This window comes from Oryzias latipes, chromosome 10 (assembly GCF_002234675.1).
Source record: "Oryzias latipes chromosome 10, ASM223467v1".
In the NCBI taxonomy this organism is placed as follows: Eukaryota; Metazoa; Chordata; class Actinopteri; order Beloniformes; family Adrianichthyidae; genus Oryzias; species Oryzias latipes.
Window position 1 is genome coordinate 17,095,232 of NC_019868.2, and position 20,279 is coordinate 17,115,510.

Consider the following 20,279-nt stretch of genomic DNA (forward strand, 5'->3'; position numbering starts at 1 on the left):
CTGTGTCATGTCCTTTTGTTGTTGAGGGCTGTAGCAAGTGAGATATGAGATTATTCTGCCCCCTAGTGGTTGATTTTCACACGTTGCAAATCTTTTTCAAAGTAGATTTCTTTCACAAACTGATGAAAAAGCTGCAGAGCTACGGACATGACATTAAAAAAATGAAATTGCTCATTTGTGACCACAAACTTGTACTTGTTCACACAAATTACCATTTTATTTGAATTTGGTGTGCACAAATTAGCATTTTGTTCCAGAAAGTACAAACTCCTTGTGTGCGTAAAATGTATTCATATACTATTATCATCAATTCCTACTATTTGTGGCCACAAAATACTAATTTGTGCACATAAAACACTAATTTATACATACAAAATGCTAATTAATGTACACAAAATGCTAATTTGTTCACACAAAATGCTACTTTGGGTGAACACAATACTAATTTCTGCTTACAACGTGCCAATTATGTGCACAAAATACTAATTTGTGTATACAAAATGCTAATTTGTGCCCATTAAGTACTAATTTTCTCGTGCAAGATGCTAGTTTGTGTGCACAAAATACTAATGTCTGCTTACAAGATGCTAATTTGTGTGTATAAAATACTAATTTGTGGGTACAAAATACTAATTTGTGTGCACAAAATACCAATATGTCCATATAAAATGCTAATTTGTATATTATATTTGTTTATATCATTTTTTCAAAATGAACAAATATCCCAGAAAGTAATTTAAAACAAAACAATAAACTAAAATATACCCTTTTTCCCCCATATAACCACTGTTGAAAGGGTAAATTATATACATATTGAACACGATTACAGCAAATCTATATTATTACTGGGTAAACCTTGAGATCAAGTGAAGGAGCAGAAGTTTAGGGCTACTCTTGCATTTCTTTATGGCTCCACCGCGGAAGGTGAGGGCGCTCCTTCCGGCGCACGAGCGCTTTTTCACAGACGAACTGACCCCCCGTCAACAAGCTACTTCCTCTTTTGTCTAATTTCATGGCGATCGGGAGAGAGGGAACACCGCCGACGCACGCACACCGCCTGAACACTCCTGAAAGAGTTTACTCGGGGTAAAAAAATCTACTTTTGCCAGATTTCCCAAAATGCTCGTCAAAGTTTAACTTAGTTCTTTTGACCACGTGGGAGATGTATATAAAAATTCTGTATATATATTTTTAGCTTGTAGTTCAGATATTTTACATTGTAGCGCCGTTGGCTGATAACAAATCGGTCGAAATGGGCTCCCCCTCCGCCCGCATCTCCTCCACAATCAGCGGCATGCTACTTAACGGCGCTGGCTCGCTAACCTTAGCAATGCCGCCAAGGTCTCGCATTTGTGGACATAAAAACTAGTTTAGTTCAAAGATTCAACAGTTACGTTGCAACTGCGTTACTCAAAGTGTAGTTTTTAAGAAAATGTAACAGAAATGAGCAGTTTACGTCCAAATGTTAGCTACTTGTGCTGCACAAATGTTTGTTTGGGTTAGCAGGTAGCTCTGCTGCTGCTACGGCTTTAGGTTAGTTTACTCAAGAAGTTCATATTTTTTACTTTGGGTGTAAATATACTCCGCGAAGAAAAAAGTCTCACGCAGAAACTAAAAGTTTTAAGTTTGCGTGAAGCCGTTGGTGTGTATTCATCAGTAAAGCTGCATGAAGTCCTGTTAGCTAGCAACAGCAGCAGCAGCTATCATCTATTTGGGTAACGGTAACTTGTTGACCTTATAACGCGAGGTTTTACTGTCGCTCTTGACGTTAAAACTACAATTTCACTCACGGTTAAAAAACATTAAGTTAAAATGTATGTTATGTTTGTTATGAAATTATTTTATTTATGTTGTATACTAGCTATATGTTTAAATAAAACTGACTCAAAAGTTTAGTTGGGTAGACAAAAATATATATTTTTTAAAAAGCAAACAAAAAATGCTACAAATCTGATTTTTATCTCAAACAATTCCTCTTTTGGGCACAAAATTTAATTTAACATTATTTTTATGTTTCTTTGGCTAAAGGTATGGCTAAGAAGCACACAAAATTTATTTGTATTTATAAGAATTTTTTAAAAGTTTCACTGAATCAAATCAAAAAATTAATTACATTCTATTAAGTTATTTTAAGAAAAACCGTCATCAAATGTCAGTAAAAGTGCAATAAAGTACCAAACGATGCAAACATTAAACAACGTATTGATGTAACCAGACCAATCATAACTTATTTGCATTTATAAATAGCAGCAACTTTTAAAATTTGATATTAAATTGACTTTATTTTATTCAGTCTGATATAGTATGAAAATATTGTTTGACTGAAAAGTCATCAGTCTTTGACGGTGATGATTTTAGATTATTCTGCAACAGATTAGAAATACTTTAACAAACTTGATTTTTGCCAAGTGATTTTAGGTCTTATTTTTCTGGGCTTTTTTATAATTGATATATTAGTTATATTGTAGTAAAACACCTGCCTGAAGGGATGCCAATAACGTGAACATAATTTAAAATCTCTGACTTTTCTTTGTTTACAGTGTGAACTAGATTGTCAACCTGAAAAACACGCTGGATATAGTTTTCCAGGTGAGTTTCTGTTTTGATTTCCATAAAAAGAGGATGTCCTAAAATATGTATTATGTTTTGTTTTTTGTAATTCAAAATCCCTTAGTTTTGTGTGGCTTTTTGGCTAATTTAACTGAACCAACCAAGGTTTTTTTGTGAAAACTGTGGCCTTTTAAATCATTAAAGGTTTATGTTTAGCAAAGCATCTATTTGTTGAAGAAATCCTAGAAGTAAAAAAAAAAAAAAAATCTTTATAAAGTTAATTTCCTGAGGATTTCTATTGTCAAACTTCAGTAAACCATCTGCATGGTTTCTATAATCAGGTGAATGTAGCGCTACTGAATGCTGTCAGTTTGAAGTTTAGAACCAAGTTTAAGGTCTGGATTTCACCGACTGTTCCACAAGCCAAAACATGCCAAAAAATAGTGATTCTCCCAGAGGCTTTCATTCACTGCTTGGGAGTTTTGTGTAATCACTGAACTCATGTCAGGTAAACATAAATCTCCATGGCAGCACGAGAGGTGCAGCAAGCAAACTCACTGTGCGTTCTACACCAGTGGATGTTCTGGGTCTCAGAATCTGGGGCGGATTCTGATGGAGAAACTTTAAAAAAAAAAAAAAAAAGTCTGCTATTGCAGGAAACTAAAACAAGTTGAATAGTTAAAAGTGTAATTTACTGGGAAATGTGACTAAACTATCTAAGAAATAACAAAAAACATGTCCAACTTTAAAATCATAGCAGCAGGCAAAAGCCTCTCCTGCGAGAATATTTGTGAATTATTCTAAAGGAATTTGTTTTGAAACATGACTTCAATATTTCTCTATTGCTCTAAACATTTTACACAAGTGACAGCACGAAAATCCTTGGACTGCAAAAAATTCACAGCTAAAGTTTCTAGTTCTTTGATTCAGCTGCTGGTCGAGTTCTAGAAAAGTATTTCTTTTCTTCTGCAGGCAAAGTTATTTATAATGATCTATATGCTTTTAATAAGCACTTAAAAAAAGTACTTGACTTGTATTGTTTTTTTCCTGAAAATATCAAGAAAATACAATAATTTCTGTCATTCTTCAATTAATTTGTCTATTTTGACCTTTGGTCTTTTCTGGTTACATCTTATTTAATGTTTTTTCCCCGCTATATTTTGAAGGTTTTTTGAATAGAAACATAAAGAAAAGTTACAGAAATCGATCTCTTTGCTGGTCTTTCATGTTTTTTTTATTTTTGGTGTGTGCAGATATTACCAAGTGGACGCCATTAAAGGAGACTCTCTGGCACTTGGATTGATTCCTCACCTTCCCAGGTTGAGACTACTTGGTCTATGGCTTTGATGGACAAACACAAACAGGTCAAGCGGCAGAGACTTGACCGTATTTGTGAGGGTAAGAGGGCACACTCCGACCTCAGATGCTGTTTTAAAGCAAATACTAGAAATCAGACCAACCACACTGCAGCAAGTTTTAAGGTGTTTTGCCTGGTCGTAGTTTTCGTCTGGTTTGGTCTAAGCAGTTTTCATTCATTCATTCATTCATTCATTCAAAAAAATACAACGGATTGCAAAAAGCAACTAATATGGATTCCTTCGTTTAAACATATATCTTTAAAATACAGACAAACTTTCGCGTTAAATACACTCGAGCACATGTCTACAACCGATTTTAAGGCTCTACATACAAATCACGTTGCCTTTGAATGCATGTTGAAAGTTAAACCAGGTTGGATTTTGACCAATCAGCGACTTGGTTTTGTAAGTGATGCTTGGATGGCGTCCTCTATAATTCACCGAAATGATCTTGACGGAGAAGTTTTGGTTTTTCCCCATCCGAAAAGATGGCACCAAGTCTCACCATGTATCCCAATAGAGCTGGGGAGAAAAGCCTTGAGCGAGATTCGCGAGGTTTGCACCGCTTCAACATTTCTCACTCAGCTTTGTCCGACTGTAGGTGGCGTACATGCGCCAGTAAACAATATCAAACAATGAATGCTCAGGGCTATACGCAAAGTAAGACACAACCATGCAAACTTCCTCTTTTTGTTTAAATGTCAAGTCCAAATGTTTTCAGAATTGTAGCAAACACCTTATTTACAACAATCATCAGAAAGCGTTGTGGTTTATCCTGTTATATCAGCTCACATTTCACAAAAAAAAAAATCTAAACTTAAAATAACGATGAAAATATAATCCAATAATATTTCTATTATAATAATATTTATTTCTATTGATTGATTGTAAAAGGTATAAAGTGTGTGAAAGAAGCTTTCTTGGCTGACTTTACTGGAACTATCATTATTTGAAAGCATGTATTGGTCGTCATGACGACCGTGTTTTCTCTCTTGCGTGAGCATGAAGCTTCCAAAGGTCAGCTGATAGTGACCTGAGTTCTTAAATATAAAATGAAGATGGAGCTGTGGTTTCTTTGCACACGATTACATATTTATCTGATTTTTCAATATTTGTGGATGATTTTGGAGGAAAACTTTCTTTTTAAAACTTTTTCCATGAAGTGGACTTTCACACTCCATGCTGTTCGGTTGCTGTAGGGTAGGGTAGGGTAGGTGTGTGTGTGTGTTTTTACGCTGCAGACGGATAAAAACGAGCATTTTTTTGAGAAACCTGTGCTGCTGCAGAGTGATTGTGCCGGACGCACATAATGGTGCGCTAAAATGGAGGGCCGGGGTCTGGGAGAGCGTCTGGAGCTCAGTGACAGGGAGAGGGACGGGGTGAAGGGTTGTGGCCGGGCCGGGAGGGGAGCGGGCCAGCTGTCTCTTTAAAAAACGACAACAGCCCAAACGGCCGTCCTCCTCCGTCGCTGCTGCTGCTGCCGCCGCCGCCTCGGCTATGCTAATGAAGTTATTGCTGGTTGGCCGGCTCTCAATGGAGTCGGTGGTGATTGGAGGCTGGCCGTGGGGGAGGGGCCGGGGCGTGGATGACAGCTGGGATCCAGTCAGCCGAGCTCAGGCTGCAGGAGAAAGGAGAGAGGGGAAAAAAAAGAAGAGCGCTATAAGGAGAGGGAGAGAAAGGAAGACGGGCTGACAATGCAAGGTTTGGCTCAGTGGCTTTTCTGATTCGGCGTGTGTTTGTGCGAGCCGCCGGCGGCGGGGAGCAGGGCTTTGGGTGTGGTGGAGTTGTGCGTTTGCAGTTTCTCTTTCAAGTTCAATGTGTGTTGGTTGGAGGCGTTGAGAAGGAACTGAACCACCGTCTGTGTGTGTGTGTGTGTGTGTGTGTGTTTGCCCGCGATTGGGTGGAGTACTGCTGCTTGCTGCATTATCATCGCCTGCTGCCCCTCCCCCTCACCTCTTACTCCAGCTACAGCCGGGGGGGAGTGGAGGAGGGAGGAAGGGGGAAGAAAGCCACTGGGAGGGAGAATGAATGAATCACTGAATGAAGTGTATTGTGTGTCTGGCTGCGCTTCATCTTCGCAGGCCTCGGAAAATGTCAATGTCCTTTGCTTGCATTTCTCCGTGTAGAAACCCGAAGATTTTTCTATTTATTTATTTTTACAATGGGGGGGGGGTCTGTATCTCCTCAGGTTCTCTGCTTGGCACACGTCTTGTGTGTCTTACATCTCAGCTAACACTTTTAGCTGAACATTTTGTTATTTGTTTAACCAAGAACCAATAAAAATGATTTTTATTTTTAAGCTTTGTGTCTCCTGGTAAAATAAAGAATATTAAATCCATTTTAATCAAATATAAACTCTTCAGGCGGATAGTTAGCTATTTTTTTAAAGTTTTTATCTTCCGCTAGCTGCTAGCTCTGCTAGCTGCCACATCCTGCCTTCTTTCCAAATATATTTTCAGGACGAGCAAATCCAGCGGGAAGCGTTCACCTGTCCTGCAGCGACACGCTGATCCCCACTTTTTCTGACTTCCACTCCTGCACACCGACGCTAAAGCTAGCAAAAATCCTCTTTAAGGACCCACTTCAATGAAAATTGTTTTATATTTCGTGTTTTTAACGTGTTTTGGCATTTTTTTTCCTCATGAAGGAAACATATAAATATATAAAGAAAAAAGCCAGTGGAAAGAGTTTTAGTGTGATGCAGAACTCATCCGGGGACATGCTTCGCTCCATTTCCATGCACGTACTAGCAATCAAATAGACAAGTAGGGGTGGGATAACTCCATTCCACCCACAACTCAGAGGTGAACTTCTAATAAACTATGGCCACTCTGCAGAAACTATCCTGGAAAACAACATTAATTTGGACTAAAAATTGCATAATCCCAATTGAGACCACTGACAGCTAGGGGCATAATGATTGGTTAACCGATTTATATTCCTACAATCAAACCAGATATATTTGTCTGGGGCAAGATGTTAATAGAATCTAAGTGACGAAATAAATTGATCATATCGATATTGTCGATATGATTATTTTACTGTAACGTAAAAAGGATCAAGTGCATCACAGCAGACAACACGCGTGTGATGGCAACCAAACGTGATCAATCCATCATTCCTGTCCAATGTATGGAAACACTGAATTTAGCAAAGACATGTGACCATACAGTGTGCTAGAATGTTCTGCTTGGATTATTTTGATGTGGAATACACCAACTTTATGAAACTAAAATGTGAATAGATTTGACATTAATTCTTGTTTACTTGTTTGTTTGTACACACATTTAGTTTACACTTGATTATCTTGCGGGGAATCTGGAAAACTTCACCTGCACTGTTCAGTACCAGGTATTTATCTCAAAATCACACTGGTTGAATATTTTTGGCTAAAGATGACCTGGATCGATTTTTAGGTCAGTGAATCGATCGTTCAAAATGAACCAATATCCACTATGAAATCGAATCGTCAACCACAAATTATGATATGAATCAAGTCGTTGTTAAAATGAATCGTTACGCCCCTAGTAGAATCACTTTTACAGTTGATCAAAAGATGATTGGAGTGGGTTTTTAAAGAATCAGCAGGTGACGTTTGCTACACAGGTGTGCACATCTTTTCTGGAAGGAAAAAAAAAAACAAAAAGAGGGAGGGGCCTTAGGAGTCCTCCAGACAAGAAATTTAGGCCAGGAGACCCACATAAAACATGAACTCCCCACTGCCATGAAACACAGTACTCCCCCCTTCCCCCTAGCTACAGGATACCATCACTCCAGCCCATTGGGAGGGGGGTTATTTTGTGCATCCAAATGGTCATTGAGACAATATTTTCAATACGTGTGAGGGTTACATTTTCTGTTGCATTTATTTGGAAGTTTTGGTGCCGAAAAGCCACAAGGGACAAGCTGTCCATCAAATGCGTCGGGACAGACTGCAGAACTGAGGCGAAGCTTTTCTCGCCGCTGCACCCCGCAGAGTGGGAGGAAAGGGATGCCAACCATTGTTGCCGTAGCGGTCCCTCTCCTCTCTGCGTGAACCGTAAAAGAAGTTTCTGTTCTTCACAAGAACGAAGAACTTCCTCTGACGCTGCGGGCCAACATTTCTTATGACCAGCCATTGATTGTCGCTTCATGCAGACTTACCTTTGTGTGTTTGCTGACAGAAAAGTAGCAGAACGCCACCTGTTCAGGAGCAGAGCTGTAGTTGATCCACCTGGGTAAGAAGCACAGGCTTGAATCTGTCTACATTAGTCAAATTTGGGGGAGAAACACGACCATCACTTAGGTTGCTGGGAGAGTTGGAGATGCTTGTTGTCTAAACCGGTCTGGAGCTCTTCATCCTCTTCTCAGCTTTGTCAGTTGGCAGGAAGAACTCCTGACCGAATGGATCTGCTTTGTCGACCCAAGCTCGATCTCACTCCCCCGAGCGAGCGGTCACGTTGTTGAAGGCTCTCCGTGCCCCATCCCAGATCTGGTTACACTTCACTTCAGTAAGCTGAAGACGCGCTTGGACCCTGCGGTTCCTGAGAGGGCTGGTTGCTGTTTGAAGAAGAGAGCAATAAAAGTCTGAGTCACTATTGTCTGCAGAGCGCAGCGCTTTGTCGTGTTACCTTTTTCTGTGTGAGTGTGGGGGGTTTCTGTTGGCTGTCTAGACTGAACAATGCAGCCACCGTTTTCTTTGTTTTTTTCTGGAAAAAAAAAAAGGTGAACTCTTTAATTTTGTTGACCTTTTTTGGAAGATGTACATGTTAAACCCATTTGTTTCCCTTCTGTGCTGTCAGGTATCAGACCCCCCATCCTCAATGGGCCGATGCATCCGCGGCCCCTGGTGGCACTGCTGGATGGACGAGACTGCACTGTAGAGATGCCCATCCTGAAGGACGTGGCCACGGTGGCTTTTTGTGATGCTCAATCCACACAAGAGATACACGAGAAGGTACTCGAGCAAATCTGACCACTTTTCAATTCCTTTTTCTTTTTAGTCTCTAGTTTGGACTGTAAATTTATGCAAATGATGTCTTTAAAAGACAGAAATTCTCCGAGTTTACAGCAGGACACTCTTCTGTAGTTCAGCCTTAATGTGACAGACAATAGAAGAGCTTAAATATGTTTCTTTGCCTCCTGAAGGTGCTTAATGAAGCTGTGGCTGCCCTGCTCTACCACACCATAACTTTATCCAGAGACGACTTGGAAAAGTTCAAAGGTCTGCGTGTGATCGTCAGGATTGGTTCCGGCTTTGACAACGTCGACGTCAAAGCCGCTGCTGAGCTAGGTGAGATGGCGAGCGCCTGCCCTCAGCCTGTCATTGCATCTTTAAAAGGGGCTAAACGTTTCTTCTTCCCTCCGACTTGTCTCCCAGGCATCGCTGTGTGCAACGTGCCAGCGGCGTCGGTGGAGGAGACGGCCGACACCTCGCTATGTCTGATCCTCAACCTGTACAGGCGAGTCACCTGGATGCACCAAGCACTGAGGGAGGGGACGCGTGCTTCCAGCGTGGAGCAGATAAGGGAGGTGGCTGGTGGCGCCGCTCGAATCCGCGGTGAAACGTTGGGGATCATCGGCCTCGGTAAATAAAAGGGTGCACTGGTGAAAAACGGTCAGTCTTTTACCGTCTGTCTGAGGGTTAACCACGCTGCCTTCCAGGACGCGTGGGTCAAGCTGTAGCTCTGCGGGCCAAGGCCTTCGGCTTCGGCGTGATCTTTTACGACCCGTACCTGCCTGACGGCGTGGAGCGCTCGCTGGGCCTGCAGAGAATGGCCACCCTGCAGGACCTGCTCATCCACTCCGACTGCGTTTCCCTTCACTGCAGCCTCAACGAGCACAACCACCACCTCATTAATGACTTCACTATCAAACAGGTGAGGATTCTCTGAACACGCAGCCTCACGCCTGTGCAGTCTGCCTTCAAGTCCTCCAAACCACCTCTAACAGCCGGAGGAGAGATCCCACAACACAGTATTGATGCTTCTAAATATAGTTTAGCAGGAGCCGCTCATTGTTTGCCAATGGAGTGTGGAGGGATGCCTTTATTGTTTGAGATGGAAATGTGTCCTTTCTGCTTCTGTGCATCTGTGTGGTCAGAAGGTTTGGCGTGAGATTACACGCCGTTTATTGGATTTACTGTAGAAAAGGCTCTTTGGAATTTCATGTTAGGGTAATACAAATCTTCATGTACAGGTTCATTGGTTCAGCATCCTCTTATCATTTTTTTTGAAGGGACTCTTACCATATCTCCATTTACAGCTCGCTGTCTGATTCCCCTTTGAAAATATGCCCCCTCCCCCTTTTAGTGTGGTGCATCAACTGTAAAATGCTACGTTCGCGCCGATCACAATTTGCGCGTCAAATTCACGTTTGTCACCTCTCCAACGCAAAAACATATTTGCTGCTCAACGAGTTTCCAAAAATGTGTTAAAAAGTGACGCTCCAGACGCATGTGGGAGGAGCTACTGTCCAGTCTTTAGTTGTTACATGGAAGAGCCTCGACTCGAGATCTCATTTACAATGCATGGAAGACGGATGATGTTTAGAAACTAGTTTTATTTGATTTGAAGAGCTCTACAAAAGCATCAGTAATCACGTCTCCATGTCAGGGGTCATGAGGTCATTCAGAGACTCTCCCGGTACGGTGAGCTTCACCATCTGCTGCAGGGCAGCGGCACTTCTCTCTGGGACTCAGGTTGATGACTTGCTCTCCCACATTAGTCTGAGAGAAAAAGAAGAATAAAATTAGAGGATCTTTCTGTCATTCTGCTGATGTGAATACAGTAAATATAAAGGTTCGGGAGGGAAACATCAGCTTCTCCTCCATGTTGGTTTTGACTTCAATCGCATTATCAACACGTCACTGATTCCTGATTAGTTGTCGCAACGCGTTTTCTTTGCCAAAATTCAGATATTTGGACTCTGGACGCACCGCCCAAAACGCGCCTCGACCCCAAAACCCGCCGATGCGGGACCGAAACGAACTCATGTGCTGGACGTTCTGTGGAAAGGCTGCTGCTTCTCTTTGAAGCTCATTTCTCAAGCACTTTTTTGCTCCTCTAAATGCATCAATCGTGTTGCTCCCACAGATGCGTCAGGGGGCCTTCCTGGTGAACACGTCACGAGGCGGTTTGGTTGACGAAAAAGCACTGGCTCAGGCCCTCAAAGAAGGCCGAATACGGGGGGCCGCCCTGGACGTCCACGAGGCGGAACCCTTCAGGTTGGCATCGCTGTGCGGACAAACACGGCCTCTGACGGCGCCGCTGCCTCCCATTTGACCCTTTCCCTCCATTCTCAACAGCTTTTCAACAGGGCCGCTGAAGGACGCTCCCAACCTGATCTGTACCCCGCACACGGCGTGGTACAGCGAGCAGGCCTCGGTGGAGGCGCGCGAAGAGGCAGCCAGAGAAGTGCGCCGGGCCATCACTGGTGAGACGCAGCTTTTTTCCCAGGCTCTCCAGTCAAGACGTTGGCGTGCAGGAGAGGGCTGCACAGCTCTGAGTGTTTGTGAAAAGTAGTCAAACGGCTGCTTGTGTAACACGCCTAATGATTATCTAGACGAGGAACAAGACTGTCATCACTTTAGAGAATTGATTTAAAGGCACTGAGTGATCTACTGCAGTCCTCAAGGAGTCATTCTACTGTCTAACTGTCAAATGTGAAGCAGGTGAAATGCACGGAACCGAAATGTGTCAACAGGAAACCTAATCAACCACTTTGTCCAAAACTCCATCATATTTGGAATCTTTGTTTTCTGAGTTTCTCTTACAAAAAGCATAGATGGATAGTAAGATATTTGTCCTAGATAATATTTTAGACTTTGTGTTTTTGCGACAGTTTAGTCATTCGGTCTTTGCTTTGCAGAGAACACAAGTCTCTTTTACCAGTCCGGGTCAAATGTTTTAGAAGTAATGCTTCTACAACATATTTTGTCATAAAATTGTCATTGAACACTCATTCATATCATTGTTTTGATCCGTTGTAAAAGTGGGGACCTTTTATAATGATTGGGCAATTTTCTTTATTTTATTTTTTTGGCAAAATCAAAAAAAAAAACTGTCGTTTTCTAGGACCTAGTTTCTGCAGAGCGGCAGGGGTTTGCCTTTGATTTGTGGGTGGGACTGTTGGCATGGAGAAACCCCACCCCCACTTCCCCTCCCTGTTGCTGAGAGGTCTCCGTTCACACTCTCTCCCACTAGCTTACAGCCCCTCACAACCCCAACCTAACATTAGCGGTGCAACAAAAAGATGTCAGAGCTGAGAGCCGTACAGGTTTGAGTCAGATGAAGGAAATAAAGACGTACATGGATCTATTTGTCTACAAGCAGATGAAGTAGAATAGAGTTTTTGCAACGGCATCTATTCATCTGCTCCTGATTCACAAGAATTTGAACAAAAAAAACTCAGAACTGCAATTTAAGCTTAATTTTCTTTATATATGTCCTCCATCATTACAAAAATGCCACAAGAACATGTTAAAAACACCAAAAACAGGATTTTCAACAGAGTGGGTTTATAGAGAGCTTTTATTTTTACCTTCAAAGTCAAATGAAGAACAAACAAAAGAAAATTGTTCCCAAACGTCCAGTCTAGTCTTCACCTAACCACCTTGATGAAGACTACAGCGTCTGCATGTGGGAGTGAAGTTTGTCTGAAATCCTCGTCTGTTTGCTTGTTTGGAAACAATAGGAGGTTTTGTTTTTCAGGTCGTATCCCTGACAGCCTGAAGAACTGTGTTAATAAGGAGTACCTGATGGCGGCCTCTCAGTGGCCCAGCATGGAGACTGCCACAGTTCACCCAGAACTGAACGGAGCCACTTACAGGTGAGCAACTGGCCCCGCCCCCCGCCAGTCTCCTGCGGAGCTCTTCAGAATGAAGCCCATGTCGTCCTCCCTCTGTTACAGATTTCCTCCTGGTCTGATCGGTGTTGCGGCAGCGGGGGGGCTCCCAGGAACTGGCACAGGCGTTGACAGCCTGGTTACAGGAACCCTGGCCCACGGCATTGCCCCAGTCACCCATCCACCCCACGCCCCCTCCCCGGGGCAACCCGCGAAGGCCGAGGCCGACAGAGACATCCCCTCCGACCAATAGCCCCCCCACCCACCGTCACCACCAGCACATTCCGTCAATTTCTGGAAACCAAACCCAGCATCCCAGGATCAGGACCCCCCCCCCCCTCCCCCCGTTTACCGGCAGTATCGGTTCAACCCGGCGTGGATCCACAGTCGTTTCTCTGATGGCAGAATCAGCCCGGAAGTGACATGCCCCCCCACAGCTCACCTCCACCCCTCCCAGCATCATGTCACTCCTCTACCCCCCTCCCCCCACTCCGTCAGCAATAACTGTGTTCTCAAGGATTTCATGATTGGATTGGTTTAGTTTCTTAGCTGGCTGTTGTTTTAATGAAAAGATGATCTTTTGTGGTTCTAAGTATTAATGCCCCCCCCCCCCCCCCCCCCCCAACACAAGGCTTTATTCTGTTGCCCCCCTTCCCCCTAGCTTCCCCTCTGATTCAGACAACTAGAGGCACAGAGACAAAAACCCCTTTTTACATATTGACTCCTGTTACTGCTCTGTTCCTTCTGATTGGGACAAACGTGTACTGATGAAAACCCCGTTAGCCCACCCACTCTTATCTGTCCCCCTCCCCCCTCGTCAGTTTGCTCAGCAGAGATATGGGAGTCTGGAGCCCCCCCAACTGTGAAAGTACATGCTTGTGTGTTTTTAGTGGAACATTAAAGCCCAACTTCTGTCAGCTTTTAGTAAGACCCTTCCTGACATTTCTACTTCTACTTTTATTTTTTTTTAGGACGAACATTACTAAAAGCATTAGAAATGTGTCTTCTGCTTTTGTGCCCAGATGAAATTATCTTTTTTTTTTTTTTTGGAGGGGGGAGGGTTGTTATAACAACAGCATACCAGCAGAGGGCGCTGCCTCCCCTGCGGCTCAGACTCCACATGCCTGCTGGGGTTTTTTCTGTTATTTTTATTTTTTTAGGCTAACAGAGGGACAGTTGCAGGTTAGCTCCGCCCACCGCAACACGTCATCACTTACTGCCATTTACAACACACGGCGAGACCAATCCGCCGCCTTATTGTTTAAGATCCTGCCACCCACCTAACCCCCCCCAATAACCCACTATACACATGTACTCATGATTTGCATCTTTCAGATGTGTGTGGGTTTGATTCCCTGTAGGAGCTGCATGCTCTCGAGTCAGTGGTGTGTGTGTGTGTGTGTGTGTGTGTGCGCGCGTGTGTGTGTGTGTGTGAGAGAAACTTACTGTGTGTGTGTCTGTTGTGATAACAAGCTGTTGTTGTTCCAAAGGATCTGTCCCTCGGAGTAACTCTGAAACGCTGTCGCCCTGGTGTCAAAGGAACACCTCTCTAGTACCTCAGTAACAGATAATGAATGTACCGTGTGTACCCTTGGATTTTTATTTTGGACTTTTTTTTTGTACAGATTTTCTAGATACATCTATACCACATTTATTAGAAATTATATGAAATTGTAGTTAAAAAAACAAAACAAGAAAAACGCCCCATGAACTAAATTGACCAAATCCATTTATCAGTAAATGTACTGAAACCTTAAAAACCAATGTGCATTTAATTTTTTTAAAAATATTTGACTTCATTTTAAGACAACTCAGCACAATTTCTCATCAGTAGAGCTAGAAATGCTTTGAATTAGCTCCAAAAATCCCAAATGGACGAGTGGTTGGTGTGATCTGCTAGTTTTCCTTAACTAGAGCGCATAGTCTGAAGAGTTTAGTTATGTCTCCCTTTCATTACCAGGCCGCTTTTTACCCATAGTGCATGTGAGGTCATTTTCCAACGGAGAATATAATTACCCCCTCCATTTTCCTCTTCTGTCCCCTCCAAGTCCTAATCCCACCAAGTGTTTTCAGCCAGAGTTGCCAATGTTTTTTATTTGACTATTTTTTGTTGTTGTTGTTGTGCTCAGTTTCCAGTGATGTACAGCTCCCCCCCCCACCCACCCCCCTCAGAGTCTATGAGAGACACGGAGCATGTCTGAGGGCTCCTCTGTCATGTGACGAGTATATATTTTTTAAAAGAAAAAAAAAGGAAGAGCTCCCATAGTTTGAATTATGAGGATAATAGTAATCTTAAATTTTGCTGTTGATTCTATATATTTTCATTTCAGCAGTGCACTGTTATAAAAAAAACACACAAAAAAAATCCATACTTTTGTTGTTGTAGGACTTGAGTTTCAATGGTTGTGTTCTACATGTTGTATTGAAACATTTCAGACAAATGAGACACACACAAAGTTCAGTTCCTGATGTTGTAATTTCTTTCTCCTGCGTCTCTTTTATCCTGTGGATCCGTCATGCTCCACCCGAGTAACAGTAGCTGTTATAGAAAAGCCGCCATGGAACCACTCACTGCCTTAATACAGTCGACCACAGCAGGTGAAGCCAGGAGGCGTGTCCAAAAAAAAGAATCCCCTGAATTTCTGCACCTTCCTTTTATTTTGAAATCAAACCACCTCTAGCCTTGTGTAAACTGTCTAATGAATCCATATTAATATTTTTTTTAAATTTTAAAGCTAACCCAGCATTGGGAGAAAGTTACATGCAGGCACTTGTTTGTTTCTGTTTTTTTTTTTTTTGTGCTTCGTTGTTTGCTGTGAGGCGGCCGCTCCGCCATCCTCCCCTGGCTGCTGGCTCGCTCTGCTGTGGTCTTTTTAACGGAAAACAAACAAAGCAGGAATTTGCGGTGGGAGTCGGTCACTCTTTCTTTCTCTCAGGGTTCAAATGCACACATATCCTCCAGCAGTCGCCCTGTGTCTCACGACCCCCCCCCCCCCCCCCCAGAAACGGCCTTCCCCACATTTTGGTTTCTCCTCAACTGTTGAACGAGAAGTGAATGAATGTATGACCGGGTGTGAAATTGGGAAATGTATTGCTACAACATGTGGACTTTTTTTATTTTTTTTTTTTATATCTGTCTCTCTCCCTCCTCTCCACTTAACGCTCATTGTGAATTAATTTTTTTCTTTCACCAGACTGCAAAAACAAAAACACCAGAAAAAAAATCCTGTAACTAGGCTCTTAAGCTTTATTTTTTTGTTTTTGTTTACTTTTTTATTAGAAACAATCATGTTTGTGATGGTAACTTCCAATGGTAAACTCCACACCGTATTTTAATAAAATTTTAAAAAAATTCTAAATATTCTTTTCTCATCCATCTGAAGTTATTTTGGCCTGCTGATCTAAACCTGTGCTTGGGGGGAGAAAAAACAACAAAATTGTTTAGTGCAATTTGTGGCTCTTTGCAGTTAATGCCAGGATGGGGGGGGGGGGGGGTATAGGCGCTGAAATTGCTTCCACATGCACAAAATGAGGAGTGCTGAAAAAACACACAATCTCCTCAAATATTTCTGTCTGGTTTAAATATCTTATTGTAAAAAAAAATGGGATGAAACTGACTTTTCAGCAAGACGTCATTTTTTAAGATGATAAATCCTGAAAATCTTGAGTCATTCAATTCTAAAAACATCTGATTTTGGGCAAAATGTTAGTTTTATTTTCTGAATGGAGAGTAGTTGTTTGCTTGAAACAGACTTGCTTCATCTATAGCTACTGGAATGTTCCATTTGACTCAAATGCATTTGCAGAAGTTTGAAAGGAAAACAGATTTACATACAGTTGAACCTCTTCATGCTTGAATTTATTTCCAATTATATAAGAAATGTTCTTTTGTGGGTTTATATATATTTTTTTATCCATTCAAGCGGAAGCTAAATTAAGTCTTGGATTATATTGTACATTCCAAATAATGGCCAAACAGTTAAAATGTGTCACTCTAGTCTGATGTTTAGATGATTATGGTCTAGAAATAAGGATAATTGGACTGTATTTGGAAGGAAAATAGCATAAATATACTCACTTAACCCTTGTGCTATCCTAGGCACTTTAACATTGGGAGTTGGGTCATCTAGACCCACTAGACAGTGCTCTGAACCTTTTTTCTTCAATGATCTGTGATCTTCACTGGTATCTATGGATTGCATGAAATCTTTCCACCTTTATCCACCTTTGTCATGGTAGGGAGAACACGTCAATGTAAGGGTGGGGTCAGCTAAGATCCACAAGGGTTAAATATGTAAAACATTTTTTTTTTTCATTTCAAACTAATAGGATAAGGCATTAGCATCATTAACAGAAGTATAACAATAATTGACGAGAAGCAAATTTTAGAAAAAAGGGCTTCGGATGAAGTTTAACAACCAATCCCATTCAAGACTCTTTATTCAATTCAGTCCAACTTAAGTGTTTACAAAGTATCTTTACAGAATTACAAGAAATAAAAATTGAAAGTCAATTATGGTCAAAAGAAAAAATAATAAAAATTAATATTAGTCATTCATGAATGAATGAAAGATGAAAAATACACAGCAAATTTTAACCATAAACATTTGACAGGGCAAAATTTCCAATTACCAGAGCAGAATACCTAAAAGTGTTTATAGCCAATTCAATATTTTTCATATAAGGACAGGACATAACTTGAGTAAATCCTAACAAATTGTTCTGTGATAATGGCATTTTTTTCATATATATATATATATATATATATATATATATATATATATATATATATATATATATATATATATATATATATATATATATAAGGAAAAAACTGGTTTTATTGTATTTTTTTTCCCAGCATGGGAGCAGGAATTGGTGCTGAGTTTGGGATGTTGTGGGTCAATCTTTGGCTGATCCACTGGACAGATTTAGTGCTTTGACAAAAGCTGAGAACAAATGAAGCCACGCATCCAAAATGGGCTGCAAATTGACTTAGAACTCCCTCTGCTGCCATGGAAACATGTCGTTTTTTGTTGCAGCGCTGTAGATTCGCAGATGCGTTCTACATGCTTTGAAACGGGATGAGCTGGGAGGGTGTGGAGCTGGAGGAACCAAGAAAGGTGCAGCATAAATGACCTTTGTGTTTTTTTTCCCCCATTACCTTTGACAAAATCAGGAGTCCACAGCCACACAAGTGAATGCAAAAACAAGGTGAACGCTGGTTTATGTTATGTGGAATATGGCTGCAGTGGATGGAATATCCTACATTAATACAAGTTAAAGTCACCGCAGCTCAGATTCCAATAACTTTTTTTCCTCATTAAAATGTGATCTACACAAGAAAATTTCAGCAAATAGGTCAAAGAATTGAACCCTGATGGAGGCTGACATGGAGGTGATGGACGGCCGTGTTGCATAAGCATGTGTCAAAGCTTCTGTGGGTGTGTGTTTAGCGTGAGGCCCAGGATGTGAGCGGTGCTTTATTGGATCCACACACTCACTTCAAACACACTCTGGGTCCCGTCTGCTGCTTGATTCCCACGCGTTGGGGCATGCGTAACCTCTGTCAGCATCCCTGCTGCGCCGCCAGAGGATTTTGTTGTTGTTTAGCGCTAGAAGACGGAGAGCGGGGCCTCCGCGGCTCCGGGAACACACAGCCAAGCCAGTAAAATATGAGCACTGGTTCCCATAAGTCAGTAAATCCACTTAATGGCTCTGTTAAATGCGTCACTCTGCTCTGGCAACTTCTATGGATTTTATTGCAAAATATCTTTTTTTTTGTGTGTTTAGAAGAGTTTTTCTTGTCTCGAGTGCATCACCTTAATTCTGTCTATTTTTTTTAGTTGTTGTATTTATTGTTTCTAATACTGAATATGATTTGATGATTTTTCTATTGAAAAAAGGAGAAATTGAAAGGCTCGCCATCCAAACTCCTTCACAAAACCAAATAAACACCTCTTCCTTTTTCATGAAGGCGACTGAAACAAAATTTGGGTTTTTAGTTTATGAAATTTCTAAAACAAGAGCAAAAAATTAAACAAAATAAGATTTGTCTTTTTAAATTATTTTTACACAAATGCTTTAAATTGTGGGGAAATTAGAGAAATTAAACTTTAACCTCTTGACTTTGATTTTATTCATTTCAACCATTAAAAAAAATTCTGTATAAAAAAATTGTGTAAAAGTTCTGTCAAACCTGTTTTAGATATCAATTAATACGTTGATTCGATTATTAAAAAATTTACAAATCTTTAGAAAATAATGCAATTCTCAGTGTAATAACTCACAATCATGAATAGACTTTTTTTTTTGCAGTAGTGTACACAAACAGGTCGCCTTATATTTATAAGATATGATTATTAATTAAAGTCAAGTAGAGAAAAAGGAGTGGAACGAAGCAAACTTATCCCACCTCCACTTATTTTCCAGTCAGTAGTAACCCAAAGCTAGCTGAACTTTCTGTTTTTTGACTAAACTGGATGCCTTTCTATTTGGAAAATATTTTCTTTTTCTGGATAAACTGTTCCAGTTTTCAATAATACTATCTTTCATCGTGGAATTATGATTTTTAACAGCAGATTCTCTGCAGCTTTGAGATGTTCTCTGCTTTTTCAGGAACTCTCGTTTGGTTTTCTTTTAAGTTTCATCTAAGAAATACTTTGTATTGCTGGATAACTTTGCAGGCTGCTCTGTGGTGTAGTGGTTAGCACTGAGAGAGAGAAGGCCCGGGTTCGAATCCTGGCTGAGACTTTTATGTGTGGAGTTTGGATGTTCTCCCTGAGCATGCACGGGTTTTCTCTGGGCACTGCGGCTTCCTCCCACAGTCCAAAAACTTGTTTTATAGAATAGTTGGTGACTCAATTGTCCGTAAAGTGTACATGTGTGTGTGGTTGTGTGGCCCTGCAACAGATTAGTGTAACCTACCTTTGACCAACAGTAACTTGGTTGGCTTCAGAAACCTAGTAACCCAAAGGAAGGTGATTTTAAAAATGGATGGATTGATGGATGACTTGTCATTGGCATAAAGCTGATCTGGGAGCAAATTTAAGATGACTTTTCAAGCTAACAAGGTTTTTCTTTATACACTGATGCACCTCAGCAATGTTGCATGATTGTGAAGCATTAAAACCGAACCACACCATTATGCTCCCACCACTGTGCTTCTCTGTGCAGACTCACTTTGGGTTAAAAAAGAACAAATTTGTCCTGTGTTGAAACAGCTTTAAAGCTCACAAGACCAAATAACTAAATTCCAAAGCTCTTCTCATCTGGCTGTTATTGTAAGAAAACACTAAGAGCCAAAAGGACGAGGAGCCCCCACACAAGAATCCAGATAAATATCACAGCCAGAAAAGGGGATTCCTCGTAATGTTTCTCGTTAGTTTTACCTTCAAAAGTGTCAAAAAAAATCTTCTAATTTAGTTTTGATTCCTACTACTGATGCCACAAAAAGCTTATCTTAAGTTTGAAGAAACTTGATTTCAATGCCAGCAGTCCTTACTCTGTAATTTGTTTGATCAGATGAATACGTATGAAAAAAAGACT

General features: G+C 41.2%; 1 protein-coding gene across 2 annotated transcripts; it reads left to right on the forward strand.

Annotated features, from left to right (window-relative positions):
• Positions 1–959: 959 nt before the first annotated feature.
• LOC101158706 (C-terminal-binding protein 1) lies at positions 960–16,090 on the forward strand. Of its 2 annotated transcripts, XM_020706641.2 has the most exons (11): positions 960–1,086; positions 2,541–2,589; positions 3,804–3,948; positions 8,690–8,844; positions 9,036–9,180; positions 9,268–9,474; positions 9,552–9,766; positions 10,982–11,112; positions 11,194–11,321; positions 12,599–12,716; positions 12,798–16,090. In XM_020706641.2, the coding sequence occupies exons 3-11, from the start codon at positions 3,888–3,890 to the stop codon at positions 12,982–12,984; spliced, it is 1,347 nt and encodes a 448-aa protein (XP_020562300.1). In that variant the 5' UTR covers positions 960–1,086; positions 2,541–2,589; positions 3,804–3,887; the 3' UTR covers positions 12,985–16,090. The 2 variants fall into 2 exon arrangements, with proteins under 2 accessions (XP_020562300.1, XP_020562301.1); XM_020706642.2 differs by lacking the exons at positions 960–1,086; positions 2,541–2,589; positions 3,804–3,948 and adding an exon at positions 5,475–5,609.
• The last annotated feature ends 4,189 nt before the right edge of the window (positions 16,091–20,279 follow it).